This window comes from Phyllopteryx taeniolatus, chromosome 10 (assembly GCF_024500385.1).
Source record: "Phyllopteryx taeniolatus isolate TA_2022b chromosome 10, UOR_Ptae_1.2, whole genome shotgun sequence".
Taxonomy (NCBI): Eukaryota; Metazoa; Chordata; class Actinopteri; order Syngnathiformes; family Syngnathidae; genus Phyllopteryx; species Phyllopteryx taeniolatus.
The window spans coordinates 13,615,692-13,635,807 of record NC_084511.1 but is presented as its reverse complement, the minus strand read 5'-3'; the positions used below and the strand labels follow the sequence as shown (position 1 = coordinate 13,635,807).

At 40.5% G+C, this 20,116-nt stretch overlaps 1 protein-coding gene across 5 annotated transcripts; it reads left to right on the top strand.

Moving 5' to 3' along the window:
* Positions 1-1,336: 1,336 nt before the first annotated feature.
* Positions 1,337-19,093, top strand: ogt.1 (O-linked N-acetylglucosamine (GlcNAc) transferase, tandem duplicate 1). 5 transcript variants are annotated; one of them, XM_061787270.1, is made up of 22 exons: positions 1,337-1,692; positions 2,692-2,842; positions 4,599-4,842; positions 4,965-5,033; positions 8,271-8,387; positions 8,483-8,562; positions 8,725-8,920; positions 9,036-9,176; positions 9,275-9,375; positions 9,614-9,767; positions 9,934-10,035; positions 10,187-10,384; positions 13,661-13,819; positions 15,206-15,295; positions 15,455-15,580; positions 15,701-15,871; positions 15,971-16,087; positions 16,291-16,461; positions 17,212-17,364; positions 17,465-17,717; positions 17,822-17,945; positions 18,051-19,093. In XM_061787270.1, the coding sequence occupies exons 1-22, from the start codon at positions 1,656-1,658 to the stop codon at positions 18,229-18,231; spliced, it is 3,135 nt and encodes a 1,044-aa protein (XP_061643254.1). In that variant the 5' UTR covers positions 1,337-1,655; the 3' UTR covers positions 18,232-19,093. The 5 variants fall into 5 exon arrangements, with proteins under 5 accessions (XP_061643254.1, XP_061643251.1, XP_061643255.1 ...); XM_061787267.1 differs by having other exon boundaries at positions 2,662-2,842; XM_061787271.1 differs by having other exon boundaries at positions 1,338-1,692; positions 10,187-10,366.
* The last annotated feature ends 1,023 nt before the right edge of the window (positions 19,094-20,116 follow it).

Below are 20,116 nucleotides of genomic sequence, written 5' to 3'. Positions count from 1 at the left end.
ACTCACCTGTTCACCTGTGGAATGTTTGAAACACTTTTTTTGTTTTGTTTTGGTATTCCTCAACTTTCTAAGTCTTTTGTTGCCCCTGTCCTAGCTTTTTTGAACATGTTGCAAGGCATCCATTTCAAAATGAAAGAATATTTGCAACAACAACAAAAAACAATAACCATCGATCAATAAGTTAACACTAAATATCTTGTATTTGTAGGGTATTCAATTGAACATAGGTTGAAAAGGATTTTCAAATCATCATATACACAAGTCCCAACTTCATTGGAATTCCATCCATCCATCCATTTTCTGAGCCGCTTATCCTCACAAGGAGTGCTGGAGCGTGAGTACACCCCGAACTGATCGCCAGTCAATCGCAGGGCACATACAAACAACCAACCATTCGCACTCACATACACACCTACGGTCAATTTAGAGTCTTCAATTAACCTACCACGCATGTTTTTGGGATGTGGGAGGAAACCGGAGTACCCGGAGAAAACCCACGCAGGTACGGGGAGAACATGCAAACTCCACACAGGCGGGGCCGGGGATTGAACCCCGGTCCTCAGAACTGTGAGGAGGACTACCACCTCCATGAGTATTGAGGTGGTAGTTGGCTAACAGTTTCTACCTGAGGTGTTTCTCATATTTGCCCCTCTAATAATGATCAATAAGTTAACCAGAATATTTAGAAACAACTCTCAGTATGATGCAGGTCAATATTACAAAATGTTACAATCACAATTATAAATTGTGTTGAATTATTATTTCATTATTTTTTTCGTGATACCAAGGCTGTGACTGGCGAGTATATTTCCGATAACAATCGACCCTTAGGCCGAGATGGAAAAAAAAATTACAATATAAAACATACGGTAAGAGGAGCTATACTGATAATGATTGGAAACTCAGACTAACCATGTCCACGCAATTTTATGTAACATTTACATTTGTGTATTTTAGGTCAAGGTTTACATATATACGTTATTAATTACATATGCATCATGGCGAGTTGTCATCTGAGTGTCTGCAGAGATCTTATTTTAGACTGTCACGTGATCCCCTCGCGCATCGGTTTTACAGGCACTGTGGCTGTCCTTGGCATTGCTGCGCCAATATATACTTCCGCTCATAATAGTTCGTCATTGGTCTATTTTGTTGTTGTTGTTGTGTTTTTTTTTTAAGAATAGCACGTTGTACTTGTTATCGGTTAAGAAAACAAAGAATTATACCATATTAGCCATCAGTGTTACATGAGTAAAATATTATTTGATGTTTTGTCCGCTTTTCCCTCGAAAGTTGCGGAACTACTTTCTGGCCAAAATATGGTTACACCCACTTCGCCATTTTCTATTCGATAGGTGCATTGTCGCGAAGCAATAGCAAGGTTTAGCTTTAAAAAAAGAAATTTAATGTGACTCACAATACTTATTGTGTATCGTATTCAATTGTCTACTTATTTTTCAACCAGGTTGTAACTACAACTGGCACTTGGCAGCTCGTGACGTAGAAAAAAATAAAGGTAATTGTTCGCTTATTGGCTGGCAACGTGCTTGTCGTTCGACAAAGACGACTGCCCGGTCGCACGTTTTTCCTCTTAAAGTGTAAACCTGCCGGCTGACACGTTGACGTCCTCCGGGCAAGAGTCGAAGACCGAGGAGATGGCGAGCTCTGTGGGGAACGTGGCTGACAGCACAGGTTGGTTTCGTTTTACAAGATAAAATGGCGAGGAGGGGAAGAAATCGTGAAAAACGAGAAGCGGTAGATCGCTTTGTCCGTTCATAGTGTCAGATGAAATCGAGGTGGTACAACGTGAAGATTTTGTTTCTCATCATCATGTATCACAGTGATCGATTTTGAGGGGTGCCGTTTAGCTCCATTACGTAATACTGAACACGAATTGAATAGCCAGTCAAGTGCTGCTGCTTACCACAGATTTTTGTCATGGTATAGCGTTTTAAAATGACAATCCGTTTAGTCAGGATCTATTTTGATTATATAATATGCATTTGTCATATGAAATCAAGCCCGCTATGGTTGATGTGAGTTACTTGAATATCAGATCATACTGCAATGACAGGATTCATGTAAAAGCAATACTCTTGCATTGGTGCTAAGCCTCTGAAAATATAAGTAAATGAATGATGCTATGCTGTCTCCCTTCCATATTTGTTTTTTCACTCCATGCATGTATTTCGTCTTCATTTCTAAGTAAAACAAAAACACGTTTTACTAGTATGTTGGCAAAGTGTAACCAACTTTATCAGGTGATAGCTATGTTGAACTCATTGTCCTATAAAGGCAGCATGCACATTTTGTTCTAAAAGTAAAATCATTATTGAGTAGCCTTCTGCTTTGGTTTATGTTGTTTGCAGTTATTTACGCATAAAAAAACTCCCCCTCCACAGAATGGCCAACTTAGGAAGTGGTTTTAAGTTCAATTTTAATCGCATGTATTGAAATCCAATTATTTTATCCTCAAGGACAACCACCACCTTTTTATTATTAGGGGGAAAAATCACTATATTGTTTTTGGTTGACTTTATGTAATATGTGTTATCTATGTTATTGTTTTAGTTTTCATTTGTCGTCCATTTTCCATCCATCACATCTAACGTCTTGTTTCCCCCCTGCCTCCCTGCTCCTTGGGCTGTGTTGGTGCTCCAGAACCGACAAAACGTATTCTTTCCTTCCAAGGGTTGGCTGAGCTGGCACATCGGGAATATCAGTCAGGGGACTTTGAGGCAGCAGAGCGCCACTGCATGCAGCTATGGCGCCAGGAGCCAGATAATACAGGCGTGCTGCTGCTCCTGTCCTCCATTCACTTCCAGTGCCGAAGACTTGACAGGTGAGGTCGGGGCATCGAGGATTCGATGCAACAGAGTTGCAGCATATGCGATGGAGGTGGAGGGATTTATTATTTGCTCTATCATCCAATAACCATCTTCTGGGTTTTGCTTGCTAATGAATTAAATGTTTCCCAGCAGTTAAGGTGGTAGCAAAGATCTTTCTTTACAGGTTTCATAATGAAATGATTGTGTATTACATATTAAGGTTGAAAATGTTGCTCTTGCAGGACGTCTTTGACTCGAATGAGATCAGTGTACTCGCATCGATCTTCAGTTTGTGTTGTTATTTATTTGATTGATCCATGAGTACAATTATGTTCATATAGGAAGGATACAAGCTTGTTTGTCCTAATTCGATGATGGTCATTATGTTGGAGGAATTTTTAAATTGAGTTGTTTAATTTCTACACATTTTCCCCAAAAGTCACACTCTTTGATTATTCTCGCCCGTTTCCTCTGCCTTTTGGCCATTCGCGTCTTGGCAATTGTGCCATGTTTTTGTGGTTCCATAAAAAATTATACATTAAAACGAATTTTATTTTGGAATTTTAAAACCCAGTTTGTTCATTTAAGCGTGTCAGTAGATGTGCGGTGCTCATTGGCTTGGTGTGCGGTGAAGTCGTCAACTGATTTTTTTATTTTTTTTTTGCAATGGTCCACTTCATTCTGTTTTGGCTGTGTCGCCCGTTGTGCAGCAAGCCCTAGGATGCTGGATACAATACTAAATACAATCACAGCTTCAGTTTGAGTGCGTCAGCTTGAGTTTAAAGGGGAGATATTTTGCCAAACCAACTTTTTGTAGTATTTGGGATTTAATATTGGCTCTGTGGTGCCTCAGTAAACATGAAATATGAATTAAAATTATCCACGTGTTCCTGAGTTCCAAACGTTTTTCTGCCAAGAGGCCTGAATTGCTCAAGCTTATCTACGTAACTAGCGAAGATCTCCCCCTTCCCTTTCAGCTCCGAAACAGTGCTGTCAACATAACAAGCATGTGTGCTCTCACAAGTGGGACTTCTACACAGAGGCAACCAATCAGAGGAAAGGGGGTAGTCATAGCCAAATACAGACAAAGCGGATACAAAACTGGGTCAAACAGAAGTAGCTGTCAGGGGGGGGGCTTTTCTGGTCACATGGGAGAAAAAAAAAAAAGTTTTTTTTCTGTAATGAAATTGACACTTTTATACTAAGTCCATGTTAGAGAGTCACTCTGTGGAGGTATAAATAGCCAAAGTACAGAAAGTTCAGCAGTGTATTCTGTCTGGGTAAATAAACATGGAATGGATGTGAAGAGATGGAGCAGTGTCTTGTTCTACAACATAATTTATGCATTGTATTTCGCTGAGCACGTCATCCAGTTAAGACAAATCGATGCCTCGTTTTCTTTCCCCTCAGGAAACAAAACAGGTAATAAGTGTGGTTCCTTCAGTTCATAGACACTGTCACTCACACACAAACATTAACATAGTTTTAATGATATGTGACCGTATTTTAACAACGACTGGCGTTCCAGTTGGACCATGTGCTTCCTCCTCCTAAAGTGCATAAATGTTTGTGTTCCATGGAAGTATGTGCAATCAAATTAATTCTGCTGCTTCAGTTCTTGCTGTTCTGTATTTCTCAAAAATCCAACATGTGTGCAGTTGAGTAAATGTCTAAGGCTATACTGCTATTGCTCTTTCTCACCATATGCAGCATGGTGCCAGGCTTTTGCTTTCGGACTTTGACGCTCTTCTATTGTTTCTGGTTCAACAGGTCCGCCCACTTCAGTACATTGGCCATCAAACAGAACCCAATGCTGGCCGAGGCCTACTCCAACCTGGGGAATGTGTACAAGGAGAGGGGCCAACTGCAGGAGGCCATCGAACATTACCGCCATGCTCTGCGATTAAAGCCAGACTTCATCGACGGATACATCAACTTGGCAGCAGCTCTGGTCGCTGCAGGAGATATGGAAGGAGCGGTCCAGGCTTATGTCTCAGCATTACAGTATAACCCTGTAAGTCTAATGCAGCATGTTGAAATCAGATATCGCCATCAGTAGCTAGAGTAAACAAATTTGAGCTTAAAACCAGTTGTGCTTAATATTGAGAAGTGTTTTTTTTTTTTCCTCTTTCCCAGGATCTGTACTGTGTGCGGAGTGACTTGGGCAACTTGCTTAAAGCACTTGGGCGCTTGGAAGAGGCTAAGGTATGTCATCCTTGTCTGCCTTTTCAGATGATGTGGTGTTTGATTGGTTCTTTTTCTCTGTTGTTTTTAGTGTTACCCCTCCTACTAAAGCCATTTGTATGCCACTACCTTTTATTTAATTTTATTTATTTATTTTTTTAAAGAAAGCAAATAGAGACCCATAATCTTTATCTCAAAGAGGATTTTTTTTCCCTCTCACCGTAGAAGTGTGCATTGCATACTATTTAAAAACCTTTGTTGTTTTGGACTATAGGATATCTAAATCCCATTTGAGCAAACATATCTTTTTTTTCCCCCGATTGTGTCATTTTTATAATAAAACACATAAAATAAAAACTTATTTTTTATTTATTTTTTTAGTTTTCCCGAGTAATGTAGCGTTTCCCTTCAATCCCTTATATTATCATTTGTCCTCATTCCTTTTGGTTTACCTTGACCTTTTACAAGAGGTCACCCACCCCCGTAGGAAGAAAGGCTGTCAAGTCAAACACAATACATATTGTAATTTTTCCGTGCATTTAATAGTTGACTTTGGGGGGGGGAAATGCTGGCTCGGTCTGTGAGTAATATATGAACTGATAAGTAACTAGTTTATATTTCCAGTGCTAAAGATAAGATGGTTTGTAACCTAGCCACTGTACTCCAGTATTATCTCCAGTTAATGGACATTACACTTGCTTCCCCCCCCCCCCCCCCCCCATTCACACTGAATACTTTTAGCCTTCTATTTGCCACTTCAATTCTTTTCTGCTTCTATTTGCCACTTCAATTCTTGTTCCATTATATGGGGCTCCCTGGATCGGGTCAAATCTGGAGGTGTGCAGTTGTCCCAGTGGTTACAGGCCCTCTTATTTCATACTAGATGGGGGTGTTTGAGGAGTGGGGATGGAGTATCAGGGAGTGTCGAGCTCCTCTGTTCTGTCGCTCCACCCCCCGCGCGCTTGCTAAGGATTGGTGGAGTCTGCGCGCCTTGAGCTGTCTTCCTGACCTTTCACCCATCTCCCAAAAGTGCTGGAGAGCCCTTCAACAGTGCTTTTTATACACCCATTCTCGTTAACTCCGTCTCACTGTGCCTATTGTACCCATGTTTCTCTTACAACATCAAATAGACAACCATATAGTTGAATAAGCCTAAACTCAGGTGCCTTGCAATGGCGCCTTCCATCGGTGTCAGGCAGACAGCTCACAATCTGTACTCCACCGCCTGCGTCAGATGCGGTTCTAAAAGGACAGGCGTGCGCAGCAACAGCGATGACTTCTTCATTTCAGAGCTGTGGAGGCTTCTAGATCCAAATAAACCACAGACTTTTTTCCCTACCCCATTGGCCAGGATTCAAGAGAGCAGGCCAGGACAAAGCATTTTAAGCAATAAAATATTTCCTGACAATGCTAAAAGGCAGAAAATAAATGATTAATTCTTCTTCCATTTTGCTTCAGATATGTAATTTCCCCAAAGCAAGGGGATCAGTTCATTATGTTTAAGATCAAGCCAGTAACTGCCCTCCTGTAGTTACAACTAAATTGAATTCAAACAAGTGATATAACTTGAACCAACAAACACAACAAAGCCTTTCTCCCCCCCCCCCTGCTACCACAAACATTTTTTGGGTTTTCTTTTAAACTAAACATTTGTTTTGTTTTGTTTTGCATGAATGACTACTGAATATAGTCAGTTATGTTTGTTGTGTTTTGGAAGAACCTGCTACATTTCCATGTTGAAAGACAAATGCATTGTTTATCAAATTTACTAACAATGTTGTTTCTGATTTTGTCTCTTTTGGTTTTTCCTCAACTGAAATTGTTGTATAGAAGGTTTCAGGTGGGTGACACTATTTCTGCGTAGGTGCCCGGCGGGAAAGGAACACTAAGGGCAGCCTCAGTCTTCTCTTCTTCCAGCCAGCCGCGGCCACCTCTCTGACAAAGTCCAAAAATATGGTAACGGGTTTGTAACAGCCAGCAAAAGAAAAACCACCTCACTTCACGCTTGAGCTCCTCTTTTGTGGCATCTCTTGAAGAGCAAATGAAAAAAGTAGCAAAAGAAATGACAGTAAGCATTTTTACGATATGCTTATACTAATTACTGAGTTCTATATTAAGTATAAAGAAACTTGGATTTGGAAGGAGTAATGGTGACAAACAAGTAAGAATGCTCTAACTCCTACATAACTCTTGATTCATTTTCCAATTTTGTTTTATTTATTCCTTCTTTATTGAGTTGCAGCGCTCTGATGATGCAGATATTGCGCTGTGAGTCTACAGTAGCGCAGGGGCTGCGCAGCGATGTCCTCCAGGCAACTAAAAAGGCAGAGCGCGCCAGCATGCGACCCCCTACCCCAAATCCCTATGGCCTCTTGGTTGCAGACCTCTCTACCCATAAAACCAGCCTCGCTGCCAAATGCCCCAGTATCTCTGAAGTTTGGTCATTATACAATTTTGTCCTCAATAGTCGCTACTGACTTAAAAATGTTATTTGCATCATAATGTAGGCAGCTGTTGCTGTGGTAATTTTTCCACAATCCCAATGATTGAAAGCGATGATGGGTGTGAGCGTGTGCCAGTCTGGTGTGGCAGGTTCCTTGCCAGAGGGTGTCGGTCTGTAGCTGTTGCACTGGGCCATTCAGCAAGCGAAGCAGCAAAGCCAATGGCCTTTGCCAAGAGCAAGGCTGCGCAAGCGTGGTGCATTGTGGTGGTGGCAAAACATACCCCGCGCGCCTGCGTGATTCTGTTGCGCATGCTTTTCAGGGACCATCACCTGCACAATCAGTTCACCATCGCAGGTTGTGAGACGTTATGCCCATGGTAGATGTTGTTAAACAGCTAAATAATACATTGTAGCAGTTCGGGTTGTAGCTGATCAGGGGTGGTTTGATTAAAGGTCAATGTACTCTTTAAATGTTGCCACTAAGCTTTTAAAATTGTGGCCATAACTGCACGATGAGGGACGATGTATGGGTGTTGGTTGGATCTGCGCAGCGTAGGAAAAAGCAATGCGCTGAGCGCAGCAGACTTAAGCGCACGCGAGCCCATGCTGTAGACTCACTTTTTGTTTTCCTGGAGATTAGTCACTAATTTTGCTTTCTCTGCCCTTTTTTTTTTTTTTTTTTTTTTTTTTTCCTCACTTATATTCTCTACCTATTTTTTATTTTACAATCCCTTGTCCTCCCCTCTCCGTACTATACCTTTCTCTTTCTACCCATTCTCTTCCTTTCTTGTTGCTTTTTCCATTGGAAACTCAAGGCTTGCTACCTGAAAGCCATTGAGACTCAGCCCAACTTTGCAGTCGCTTGGAGCAACCTGGGCTGTGTGTTCAATGCCCAGGGGGAGATATGGCTAGCCATACACCATTTTGAAAAGGTCTGTTGCTTTATTTTCAAATATATGATAGTAACAAAAGGATAACTATTTTATGTTAATTCCATACATATGTATACTTGTGTGTTAATTTTAAGGCTGTGACGCTGGACCCAAATTTCCTTGATGCATACATCAATTTAGGAAATGTTTTGAAGGAAGCCCGAATCTTTGACAGGTCAGTCATCTCAATCATGACCTTTTTGTGTGTATTCCTAGCTTAACCAACTTTGTTGATGAATAATGACAGTAAATGTTATTTTGAAGACACTGAACACAGATGCACACAATTCAGTGTTGATGATTAAATATTAATCTTAAGCATATCTTGCATTTCCAGAGCTGTGGCTGGATATTTGAGAGCCCTGAGTCTTAGTCCCAACCATGCAGTTGTTCATGGTAACCTGGCCTGTGTCTACTATGAGCAAGGCCTCATAGACCTGGCTATTGACACCTACCGCCGAGCTATTGAGCTACAGCCTCACTTTCCAGATGCCTACTGCAATTTGGCAAATGCACTGAAGGAGAAAGGCAATGTAAGGCAACTACTTAAGAGTGCAGATTTGTGTAATTGTATGGTAGCTTGGAGGATCTATTACATAATTCGATAAGTAAATGACTAAATGGTAAAGTAGCCCAATGTCTTTCCAGGTGTCTGAGGCGGAAGAGTGCTACAACACAGCTTTGCGTTTGTGCCCAACACACGCAGACTCCCTTAATAACTTGGCTAATATCAAACGTGAACAAGGCAACATTGAGGAAGCAGTTCAGCTTTATAGGAAAGCGCTAGAGGTACAGCTTGATGATTGATAATGGTTTACTATTGGGTAAAATGTTGTAAGTTCAACAGGATCATCAAAATGACTGAAATAAATTGCATGTTTTCCTAGGTGTTCCCAGAGTTTGCTGCAGCTCACTCAAACCTGGCCAGTGTTCTGCAACAGCAAGGGAAACTTCAAGAGGCTCTCATGCACTACAAGGAAGCCATCCGGTTTGTATTCATGCAATAAGAAGTTACATGACTGATTTTCAAGATGTGCTTACCTGAATGTACTGCATATGATTATATCACTACAGATGTTAAATGATAAATTACCTTTATTATATACAACTTTGATTGTCAATCTGGTACGGCAGAACATTATGGGAGACCATACGTTGCCAGTAAAGAGCACTTATGTATGTACAGATCACAATGTGGGTTACCAGAAACTTATGCTTTCTCTCAGAATTAGCCCCACATTTGCGGACGCCTACTCAAACATGGGCAACACGCTGAAGGAAATGCAAGATGTACAAGGAGCGCTCCAGTGCTACACCCGTGCCATCCAGATCAATCCTGCTTTTGCTGATGCTCACAGCAATTTAGCTTCAATACACAAAGTATGCGTTATTAGACATTTCTTTTGACTGTAGTACTAATAACCTTTTGAAATGTTTTTATCTTCTATCAGCGTTATTACAATAATGTCATGGTTGAATTTCTTTTATAATATGAATGTTACATGTTTCTAATGTATTCAACTGTTTGATGGTGTTGGTCTGTTAGGATTCTGGGAACATTCCAGAGGCCATTGCATCTTACCGCACTGCCTTGAAACTCAAGCCTGATTTCCCTGATGCTTACTGTAACCTGGCACATTGCTTGCAGGTTGGTGTGTGGTTTTTTTTATTTTTTTTTTATTTTTATTTTTTATTTTTTTTTGTGGCTGTATTTGTACCATTTATATATTAGGGGATAGTGATTGTGTTCCTGTATGACAGCATTGTTTTAAGATATGGTATTTCTCGCTATTTTTTAGATTGTGTGCGATTGGACTGATTATGATGAACGGATGAAAAAACTCGTGAGCATTGTTGCTGACCAGCTGGAAAAGAATCGCTTACCCTCGGTGCATCCTCACCACAGTATGTTGTACCCGCTCTCTCACGGCTTTCGCAAGGCCATTGCTGAGCGCCATGGAAACCTATGCCTGGACAAGGTACACGCTCTCTTAAAAGCAAGTAACATTTCAGTTGTTTATGGGATGGTGGGCTTGGTGGAAGTGATTGGTGGCGATGGGTTCTTTTCAGAGATGATCGGTGATTGATTTGCTTGCAGGGGTGAGGGTACACGAAATACACATGGACAAAATTGTTGGTACCCACCGTCAATGAAAAACCCACAGTGGTCACAAAAATAATCTGAATCTGACAAAAGTAATGATAAATACAAAAATAATGAAAATCAGACATTGCTTTTGAATTGTGGTTCAACAAAATTATTCAAAAAAACAAACACATGAAACGGGTCTGGAACACTTAACAAAATATTTTGTTACACAACCTTTTGAGGCAATCACTGTAATAAAACGATTTTTGTAACTTCATTGAGACTGGTGCACCTCTCAGCAGATATTTTGGTTCACTCTTCATGAGCAAACTGTTCCAGTCTCAGGTTTCAAGGGTGCATGTTCAGATCCTTCTGCAGAGGTTCGATAAGATTTAGATCAGGGCTCATAGAAGGCCACTTCAAAATAGTCTTGCTTGTTTTGCTCTTAGCCATTATTGGGTTTTTGGCTGTGTGTTTTGGGTCATTATCCTGTTGCAAGACCCATGACCTGTGGCTGAGACCATGCTTTCTGACACTGGGCAGCACATTTCTCTCTAGAATACCTTGATAGTCTTGAGATTTCATTGTATCCTGCACAGATTCAAGACACCCTGTGCCAGATGCACCAAAGCAGCCTCAGAACATAACAGACCCTCCTCCCATGTTTCGCAGTAGGGACAGTGTTATTTTGTTGGTATGCTTCATTTTTTTAATCTGTGAACATAGAGCTGATGTGCCTTGCCAAAAAGTTCCAGTTTTGTTTCGTCTGTCCATAGGACATTCTCCCAGAAGCTTTGTGGCTTGTCAACATGCTGCTTGGCGAATTTCAGTCTGGCTTTTTTTAAGATTTATTTTTAACAGTGGTGACCTCCTTGGTCGTTCGTCTCCCATGTAGTCCACTTTGGCTCAAACAACGACGGATGGTGCGATCTGACACTGATGTACCTTGACCTTGGAATTCACTTTTACATTTTTTGGGAGGTTGTTCTGAGCTCTTTTGTTACCATTCGTATTATCAGTCTGCTCAATTTGTCATGAATTTTCTTCCTGCAGCCATGTCCAGGTAGGTTGGCTAGAGTCCCGTGGATCTAAAATTTATGAATAATATGTGCAACTGTAGTCACAGGAACACCAAGCTGCTTGGAGATAGTTTTATAGCCTTTACCTTTAATGTGATCTGTCTATAATTTTCTTTCTAATCTTCTGAGACAACTCTCTCCTTTGCATCCTCTGGTCTATGTTTAGTGTGGTACACACCATGTCACCAAACAGCACAGTGATTACTTATCACTCTTCAATAGGCTGACTAACTGATTATAAGTTTGAAGACACCCGTGGTGCTAATTCAGGGGACAACCTTGTTTGAACATGTCCCTATGGTCAAATTATTTTCCATCTTTTCTCAGGGTGCCATCATTTTTGTCCTGGCCTGTTTCATGAGGTTTATTTTTTTTAAACAATTCTGTTGAACCACAATTCAAAAGCGATTTTTATTAAATGTATTACTACTTTTGTCATGTACGTTATTTCTGTTGCCACTGTTGCTTTTTCTTTCCAAAGCAGAGGAGTGCCAACAATTTTGTCCACGTGTGTCACGACATCGTTTGAGATTGATGTAGCAAAGTCCTTTATGAAACCTTCTCGGGTTGCACAATTTATCGAATTTTAAACGTGATCACAATTTTAGCTACCACGATTTTGTTAGCCTGGTAGTGAGCGATTTTTACCTTTTAACATGCAGGCTCTGCTGCTTATGAGGCACTTTCTCAACAAGTAGTTGGCCAACAACCAGGGGCTGAACGCATGGTTAACGCTTCATTAAACTGCCTGAATAACAGGCGAGAGCAGTGTGCATCCTGCAGCGGGAGCCTCAGTAATCTGTCACTCGCTGGACATGTGAGTCATGCAGAAAGAATAAAGTACAGTAGAGCAAACACTGAAGATGATGGTAAAGAGCTTGTGGGTTGGAAAGGGATCAACATCTGTTTTCTGGACATGTTTGGATTCAAGACAAGTGACGTCAAACTTGAAGTCTATTTTTAAAAAGTGCAGCAGATTTGTCTGCCCCGCAAGTTAAAACAACTATTCTGTTTAACCATCTATAAAAAGTGGAACACTATGCATTACGGTAACAGCGCGCAGCAAAGGTTGGCAGCGTGTTACCATAATGCATAGTATGAACAATCGTTGTAGCAGCTGGCTTGACTTCAACTGGTGGCTGGTCTGACCGCAGTGGAAAATGCCGGGAGTAAAGAGAGAAGGAAATCACAATTCTCGAGTTCTTTGCAGTTTGGGACCACGATTGACTTATGGTCAAGCAGAACAATGGAGCCGTAACCTGTCCTTGACAATTCACTATATTGACGGGCATTTTCAAATAAAAAGTCGCTGCTTGAAGCCTAATGTTATGGTTTCATTTAGTTAATGTATAAACTTGGGCTGTCAATCAATTCATTTTTAAAAAATCAGATCAATCACACTTTTGAATTTTGATTAATCGCGATTAATCACAGGTGCCAAATATACCACACACAGTACCACATTTTGCCTTGAGATGGTATTTTAAACTTGTGCTTCAATGAAAGTTTGAGCGCTGCACTATATACAAATTTTTGTCTCCCCCCGCAAAAGTCCCATCGAGGTGACTTTCGAAGCAAAATTGCCCTTATAGCAACCTGCACCGCATTTCATCCATCTGTGGTTAAGGTAAAGAAGCGTGTGGTCAAACAAAATGTTGTGATAAATCTGAGTTAATACATGATTAATGCAATCATTTTTTGGGGTGATTAATTATAAGTTGATGCTTTAAGTTTGACAGCCCTAGTATAAGCTGCATTTGCTTGCATTGAGTTGCACTTTGTGATTGCACTTTGTAGTAACATAGTTGTTCAGTTTTCCCTTGGTACCTTTTAAATTCTTGGATAAAGCTTGTTTTTTATTATCTATCATTTATTCTTAAAGTTTCATTTTGCACTAAAAACAGTTTACATATTTTTTTTAAGTAGTGCAATAAATATAGATGTTTTCCCCAACATGAGGAATAATCATAATTAATAATCTTGATTGCAATATTGATTTAAAAAAATGTATTATCATTATCATAATCGTGTAGCGTTACAACCTTCTAGTGTAGCTTCTACAGTGAACCCCTCTGATAATAAAATTTCTACACATTATTGCACAGATCAATGCGTTGCACAAACCTGCCTACGAGCATCCAAAAGATTTGACGGCCAGCGGTGGACGTCTGCGTGTCGGTTATGTCAGCTCAGACTTTGGCAACCATCCGACATCCCACCTGATGCAGTCCATTCCCGGAATGCACAATCCTGAGAAATTTGAGGTGAGTCACCTTAACTGTAGGCATAGGTATTGAGAATCGGTGGAAACCAGTTCCATAGTTAATGGTACCTTGGAATCATTAGCTGAATTTTGCTATTCCCTTATCAATTTGAAATGATGACATCATTGCACATTTTATGTAGCATACGTATCACATGCAACAGCAGGCATTCACACAACTCCTGGTCTCAAGGGGTATTAATATGCTACATCACACTAACTATTCTGAATAAAAGTGCTAGATTGGCACTAAGAGCAGCAGTGAACACAACTAAAAATTTTAATTTTAACTATCAACTGTTAGAAACCGCACCACTTCAACTATTAAACCCTGTCTGTACAAAATAACACAAAGAGGCATTTTAACGCAGTCAAAACAAAACATGATTCAATATTTTTAACTACAGCAATGCATTCTGGGAAAGAGTGCATGCAAATTTTCCGGGTGTTACGCTAAAATACACCCTGCCAGGAACTGCCACCGGAAGTTTCCCTTGGCCTCTTAGGGGCAGTATGGTGCAATGCATGCATGGAGCTACACGTTTCTGTAAGCTTAAAATCAAACAAAAGAGTAGAAGAACGTCACGATAGAACTTTATTAAACTTGTTTTTCACAGATTAGAAAGAATATATGACTGTCAGTATTTTTATATTATCTGTCTGTATGTGTTACTACGGAGTTTCTGTGTGAATATTCGTAATTTGAATAAATCCCACCTGTGAATGTTAATTTTAGCTAGCCAGTCAATTTGGTTTTCCATTGAGTGTTAGCATTAAGGTAGCGATCTCGAAAAAGATGTCTTGTATTTAAATACACAATGTGTGTAATTATTTTTGTTGTGCATTTAGTTTACAGTACACTCCAAATGGGGTGTCATTAAACAGCTTAACTCGCTCACGGAGGGCTGAAGAACATACATAACACACTTGCTGCAAGATACATAGGATGCGTTCAGGGTGCATTTACAACTCAGGAACTTGCAAATACAAGTCGCGGCACATTAGTCGTTTATCTTTGATTATAAAGGTTATATATTATAACGAGAAGCCTGGATATATCCAGCGGGCATTTAAAAAAAAATTGTATTCATTTAATTATTTTGTTTAATCTCTTCATCTTTTTAAAGTCCCCTGGATATTTTTCGCCCCCAAACTATAATTTTGAGAATCGATAAGAAAATTTATAAGGAATCGAATCATTAAGCAGTATCGAAAATGGAATCGGAATCGTAATAATCTTATCAATTCCCATCCGTACTTAACTGCAAATGCTAACTTTTTTCATTATAAATTGTAGCTGCATGTAATAATGTCATTGGATATGGTTTTATAGAAATATTTTCTCATTTATTTTGGTCACATAAACGTCTTTCCCTTCCATCCCAAGGTGTTTTGCTATGCCCTGAGCCCTGATGACAGTACCAACTTCCGAGTGAAAGTGGTGGCAGAGGCTCATAATTTCACAGACCTCTCACAGGTAACTTATATGTATTACAGTAGTTGAATTGTATTTCCTACTGCTGCCCATAGCTAAAATTAGCTGTGTTTAATTGATCTACAAAAAAAAAAGCACACACTCTCTAAGGACTTTTACTAATACCAGCACCTTTACTAATACTAGTAGCTCTACTTGTAGATTCCTTGTAATGGCAAGGCAGCTGATCGCATTCACCAGGATGGGGTCCACATTCTGGTTAACATGAATGGCTACACCAAGGGAGCCAGAAATGAGCTGTTTGCCCTCCGCCCTGCTCCTATTCAGGTAAGGTCAACATATTGATCCTTAATAATTTCACGCTTCATCTTTGCATTGTCTCAATGAATGAATCTTATATGGCTTGCCTTAAAAAGAAGTCTCATTTGGTTTTCTCCCCTGCAACAGGCTATGTGGCTAGGTTACCCTGGAACCAGCGGAGCTCCCTTCATGGACTACATAGTCACCGACAAGGAGACATCGCCTGGGGAAGTAGTTGAGCAATATTCTGAGAAGGTTGCCTACATGCCACATACCTTTTTCATTGGAGATCATGCCAATATGTTTCCTCATCTCAAGGTTTGTACTGCCTCCATGTGCTATCATTCATTTTGAGCTTTTTGCTTGTTTTTCTTAAAAAGTTTTAATCCAATATTTTGTCTATTTTTTTATCCACAGAAAAAGGCAGTAATTGATTTCAAATCAAATGGACACATTTTTGACAACCGCATTGTCCTCAATGGTATTGATCTGAAGGCCTTCTTGGACAGCCTGCCAGATGTCAAAGTGATAAAGGTATATAGTGTTTTTGAAGTTGGAAATGTTATTAGTAGTTGTGATCAAAAACACTGTTCAAGCACAAGTCCAGGAATGACAATTATTCCCGACAACTGAATAAGGATGAATTATTTTGTTTTTTGTCAGTTTGGATGAGATTTGTTGAATGTAGAACTCAAACTTTGGCTTAGCAGTAAAGTTGAATTTGTTCTCTTGGCCAGATGAAATGTGACAACAATCAGGAACCTGCTGCAGACACAAATGGAGCATTGTCTATGCCTGTGATCCCCATGAACACAGCTGCTGAAGCAATCATCAATATGATCAACCAAGGCCAAATTCAGGTCACCATCAACAGCTTCACCGTCAGCAATGGCCTTGCCACCACACAGGTATCGCTTACACCATTGGTTCGCAAGAGTTGTCACCGTGGGACCTGTATTTTTCTGTTGTTGCTAAGTCGTGATCCAATATTTTAGAAGTTAGGAACAATTAACATGTATTGTTCAAAAACAGTCATTGAAAACATATGTGTAGCATATTTTTAAACATAATTACTCATGCTTACATGTTTAAAGTGCCTTTCAGACCACCATATTAAGATAGTGGGGATGAGCATAACTACAAAATGTATCTTGGCACTGGTCTCTTTTTAGGAAAGTGCAACATCAATAGTTTGTCTTCTTTTTAGGAAATTAAGGCTGGAGACCAAAGCAACTGTAACAGTTTTAACAGCTGATTTATGCTCTCAATCTTTTACTACCTGTACACGACCCACCCAAAATGACTCCGTGACCCACTTTTGGGTCCCGACACACCACTTGAGAATCATTGCATTACACTAAGCTGATCATTTTCCACATCTATCTATGTAACCAGTTCAAATGGACATTCAAACGGTAGCTCTGCACCTAACTAGAAAGGTGTTCTTGCTTGGGTTTGTTTGATGGTTCAGGAACAAAATCTATATTCAATAAAATTCCCAATTAAGTTTTTCCTGACCAGCTTATCATTGGTCAGAGTGAATATTCACAGTAGTGCTTCTTTCTCTGTCTTGTTGTGGAGGAACACCCTACACACTTTGTGATAGTGTTGTAATGTTATTAATGTAATATAAGTGATTAATTTCACCTCCTTTTCAGATAAATAATAAAGCTGCCACAGGGGAGGAGGTGCCGCGCACAATTGTTGTGACAACCCGTTCCCAGTATGGTCTTCCAGAGGACTCTATTGTGTACTGCAACTTCAACCAACTCTACAAGATTGACCCCCCAACCCTTCAGATGTGGGCCAATGTAAATCAGAGCTGCCGGAACTCTGCATTACACATGAATGGCAAATGTTCTTCCTTTTAGGCTTGCGCTTTAAAGGATTAAAATCTCCTCTTTCCTACAGATCCTAAAACGTGTGCAGAACAGTGTGTTGTGGCTTCTTCGGTTCCCCGCTGTGGGTGAGCCCAACATCCAGCAGTACGCTCAGAACATGGGCCTCCCCGGTTCTCGCATCATCTTTTCTCCGGTAGCCCCCAAAGAAGAACATGTTAGGAGGGGTCAGCTGGCCGACGTGTGCTTAGACACGCCTCTGTGCAATGGTCACACCACAGGCATGGATGTTCTGTGGGCTGGAACACCTATGGTCACTATGCCAGGTAAGGTTTTGATTATTTCTGAACTAAACACATGTACTAGTTCTCAAAAGAGTATGCAAACAATATCGATTAAATTATTCTTACCCATTGAAATCCCTATGAAGGTGAAACGCTTGCCTCACGAGTGGCTGCATCACAACTCAGCTGCCTTGGCTGTCCGGAACTCATCGCCCACAGTCGACAGGACTATGAGGACATAGCAGTCAAACTGGGATCTGACATGGAATAGTAGGAAGAAATTCATTACTACCTTGGAAAACCTTCATTTGTATGTTTGTCGACCTTGTACCTGATTGATCTTTGTTTTTGTTTTTTATTAATCTTCCCTCACAGCTTGAAGATGATTAGAGCACGTGTTTGGAAGCAGCGCATCTGTAGTCCTCTCTTCAACACCAAGCAGTACACGATGGACTTGGAGAGGCTCTACTTGCAGATGTGGGAGCACCATAGCAACGGCAGCAAGCCGGAGCACATGTTTAAAGTTCACACAGTAGAAAGCAGTGACAGTGCCTGAACTGGAAGCCCTCCCATTTCTACCGTTTCACAACACCACCATGTTCCTCCCCACCATCTCTTTTTTTTTTTTTTTTTTTTTTTTTTTTTTTTTAAACCACGATAGGCATCCTAGCTTGAATGGTTTACTTGCAGCCCTCTCCCGAGAGTTGATTGTGTTGCGCACTCTATTTGAAGTGGGACTCAAAGTGACATGGACACACACACACATATATCACCCCATCACGTTTTGTATTACGTGATTGTGACTACAGTAGAGGAAAGCATGAGACAATTGAGTGACCACTGAACACTCTTTACTACTTGGATCAATAGTAGTTTTCTCTCTCTCTGTGTGTGTGTGTGTGCGTGTGCGTGGATGTACAGGACTAATTGCAGCTTGGGGAGAAAATATCTGACCCTTAATAGTTTTCTATTTAAAAAGGATCTTTTTTTTTTTTTTAATCAGAATTCTGCGCCATAGAAATTGAAAGTCTAACAAGTTATTTCAGCTATAACATGTCATTTTAGTTGAGATTGCAACTGCTCTCTAGTTTCAACCTAGAGATGTTATTTAATGACAAAAAGGAGTAGATGTGCAAATTAATTTGAATACTATGACATCCTGTCCTCACCAAATCTGCAATTTAGCCATTGTCTCGTTTTGATGTTACACTGCTTATTAACATTAATGGCCAGTTGGATAAAGAAGCTAAATTGCAGTAAAGATCAAAGCAGATTGATCTCCTTTTAAATCACCTGGAAGGAACAGACTAGGTAAGTATTTTCTTAGCAGTTTTGTTTTTGTATTGTCTTTAGTTTATGCTGTCAATTATCCTTTGCTTTGAATATGGGGGAAAATAAAGATGGCAATTTGCAAAGTCTCTTGGACACATTTGTTTTGTGTGGATATGGTCGATATACAATATGTATTACAGTAGTTGAATTTAGCCAGGGAAGGGTAGAAGGATGTAAAAATAAACACATTGGAAGGACATAAATGAAAAGGAAAAAAAAAGTGTAATGTTTTAAACTGTTTTGGCCCACACTATTTTAGCTGTTAATTTAGGAGGTGGAAATTCATAAGGCCACTGCTACTTTGTCGATCTTTAAAAACTATTTTAAGTGTACTTTGTGTATAGATGGTTACTGTAAAGTCCATCCATCCATCCATTCTCAACCGCTTATCCGGGTCGGGTCGCGGGGGCAGTAGCTTCAGCAGGGACGCCCAGACTACCCTCTCCCCAGCCACTTCATCCAGCTCTTCCGGGGGGATCCCGAGGCGTTCACAGGCCAGCCGAAGGATGTAGTCTCTCCAGCGCGTCCTGGGTTGTCCCCGGGGTCTCCTCCCGGTGGGACATGCCCGGAACACCTCACCAGGGAGGCGTCCGGGAGGCATCCGAATCAGATGCCCCAGCCACCTCATCTGGCTCCTCTCAATGCGGAGGAGTAGCGGCTCTACTCTGAGATCCTCCCGGATGACCGAGCTTCTCACCCTGTTACTGTAAAGTGTGATGGTTTATTGATACTATAGTATAAAAGTGCAAGCTGATGGTTAATGTCAAGTTCCATTTTTAAGGGCCAAGTGCGGAACGAATCCGTGTATCAGTCGTTCTTTCCACAAAATCGCTTAGCTAAAGATTTGCAGTCGAACCGTCTGCTGTTACAAAGTGTAGTCAGGGTGTAGTGGTCAGTTTAATGTTACACGTTAACGATAATATTGACTTTCTTTTTTGAAATGATATAAACCTGAAAACCTTGATGCTAGCGTGCTATCAAGCCAAAATTGGGCAAAACGACTCGTCGCTATGTGTATAGTAAACTCCATACTAATACTAGTGTACTTTTCCATCCATCCACCCATTCTCTGAACCGCTTATCCTCACTAGTGTATTTAACCATAATCA

What these genes read in the sequence shown, in the direction of transcription:
- ogt.1 (XM_061787267.1), top strand. Translation starts at nt 1,656, where the DNA reads ATGGCGAGCTCTGTGGGGAACGTGGCTGACAGCACAG. An exon ending in ATGGCCTTGCCACCACACAG is followed by an intron (nt 16,462 to 17,211) that starts GTATCGCTTACA and finishes CCTCCTTTTCAG; the next exon opens with ATAAATAATAAAGCTGCCAC. An exon ending in CTGGGATCTGACATGGAATA is followed by an intron (nt 17,946 to 18,050) that starts GTAGGAAGAAAT and finishes CTTCCCTCACAG; the next exon opens with CTTGAAGATGATTAGAGCAC.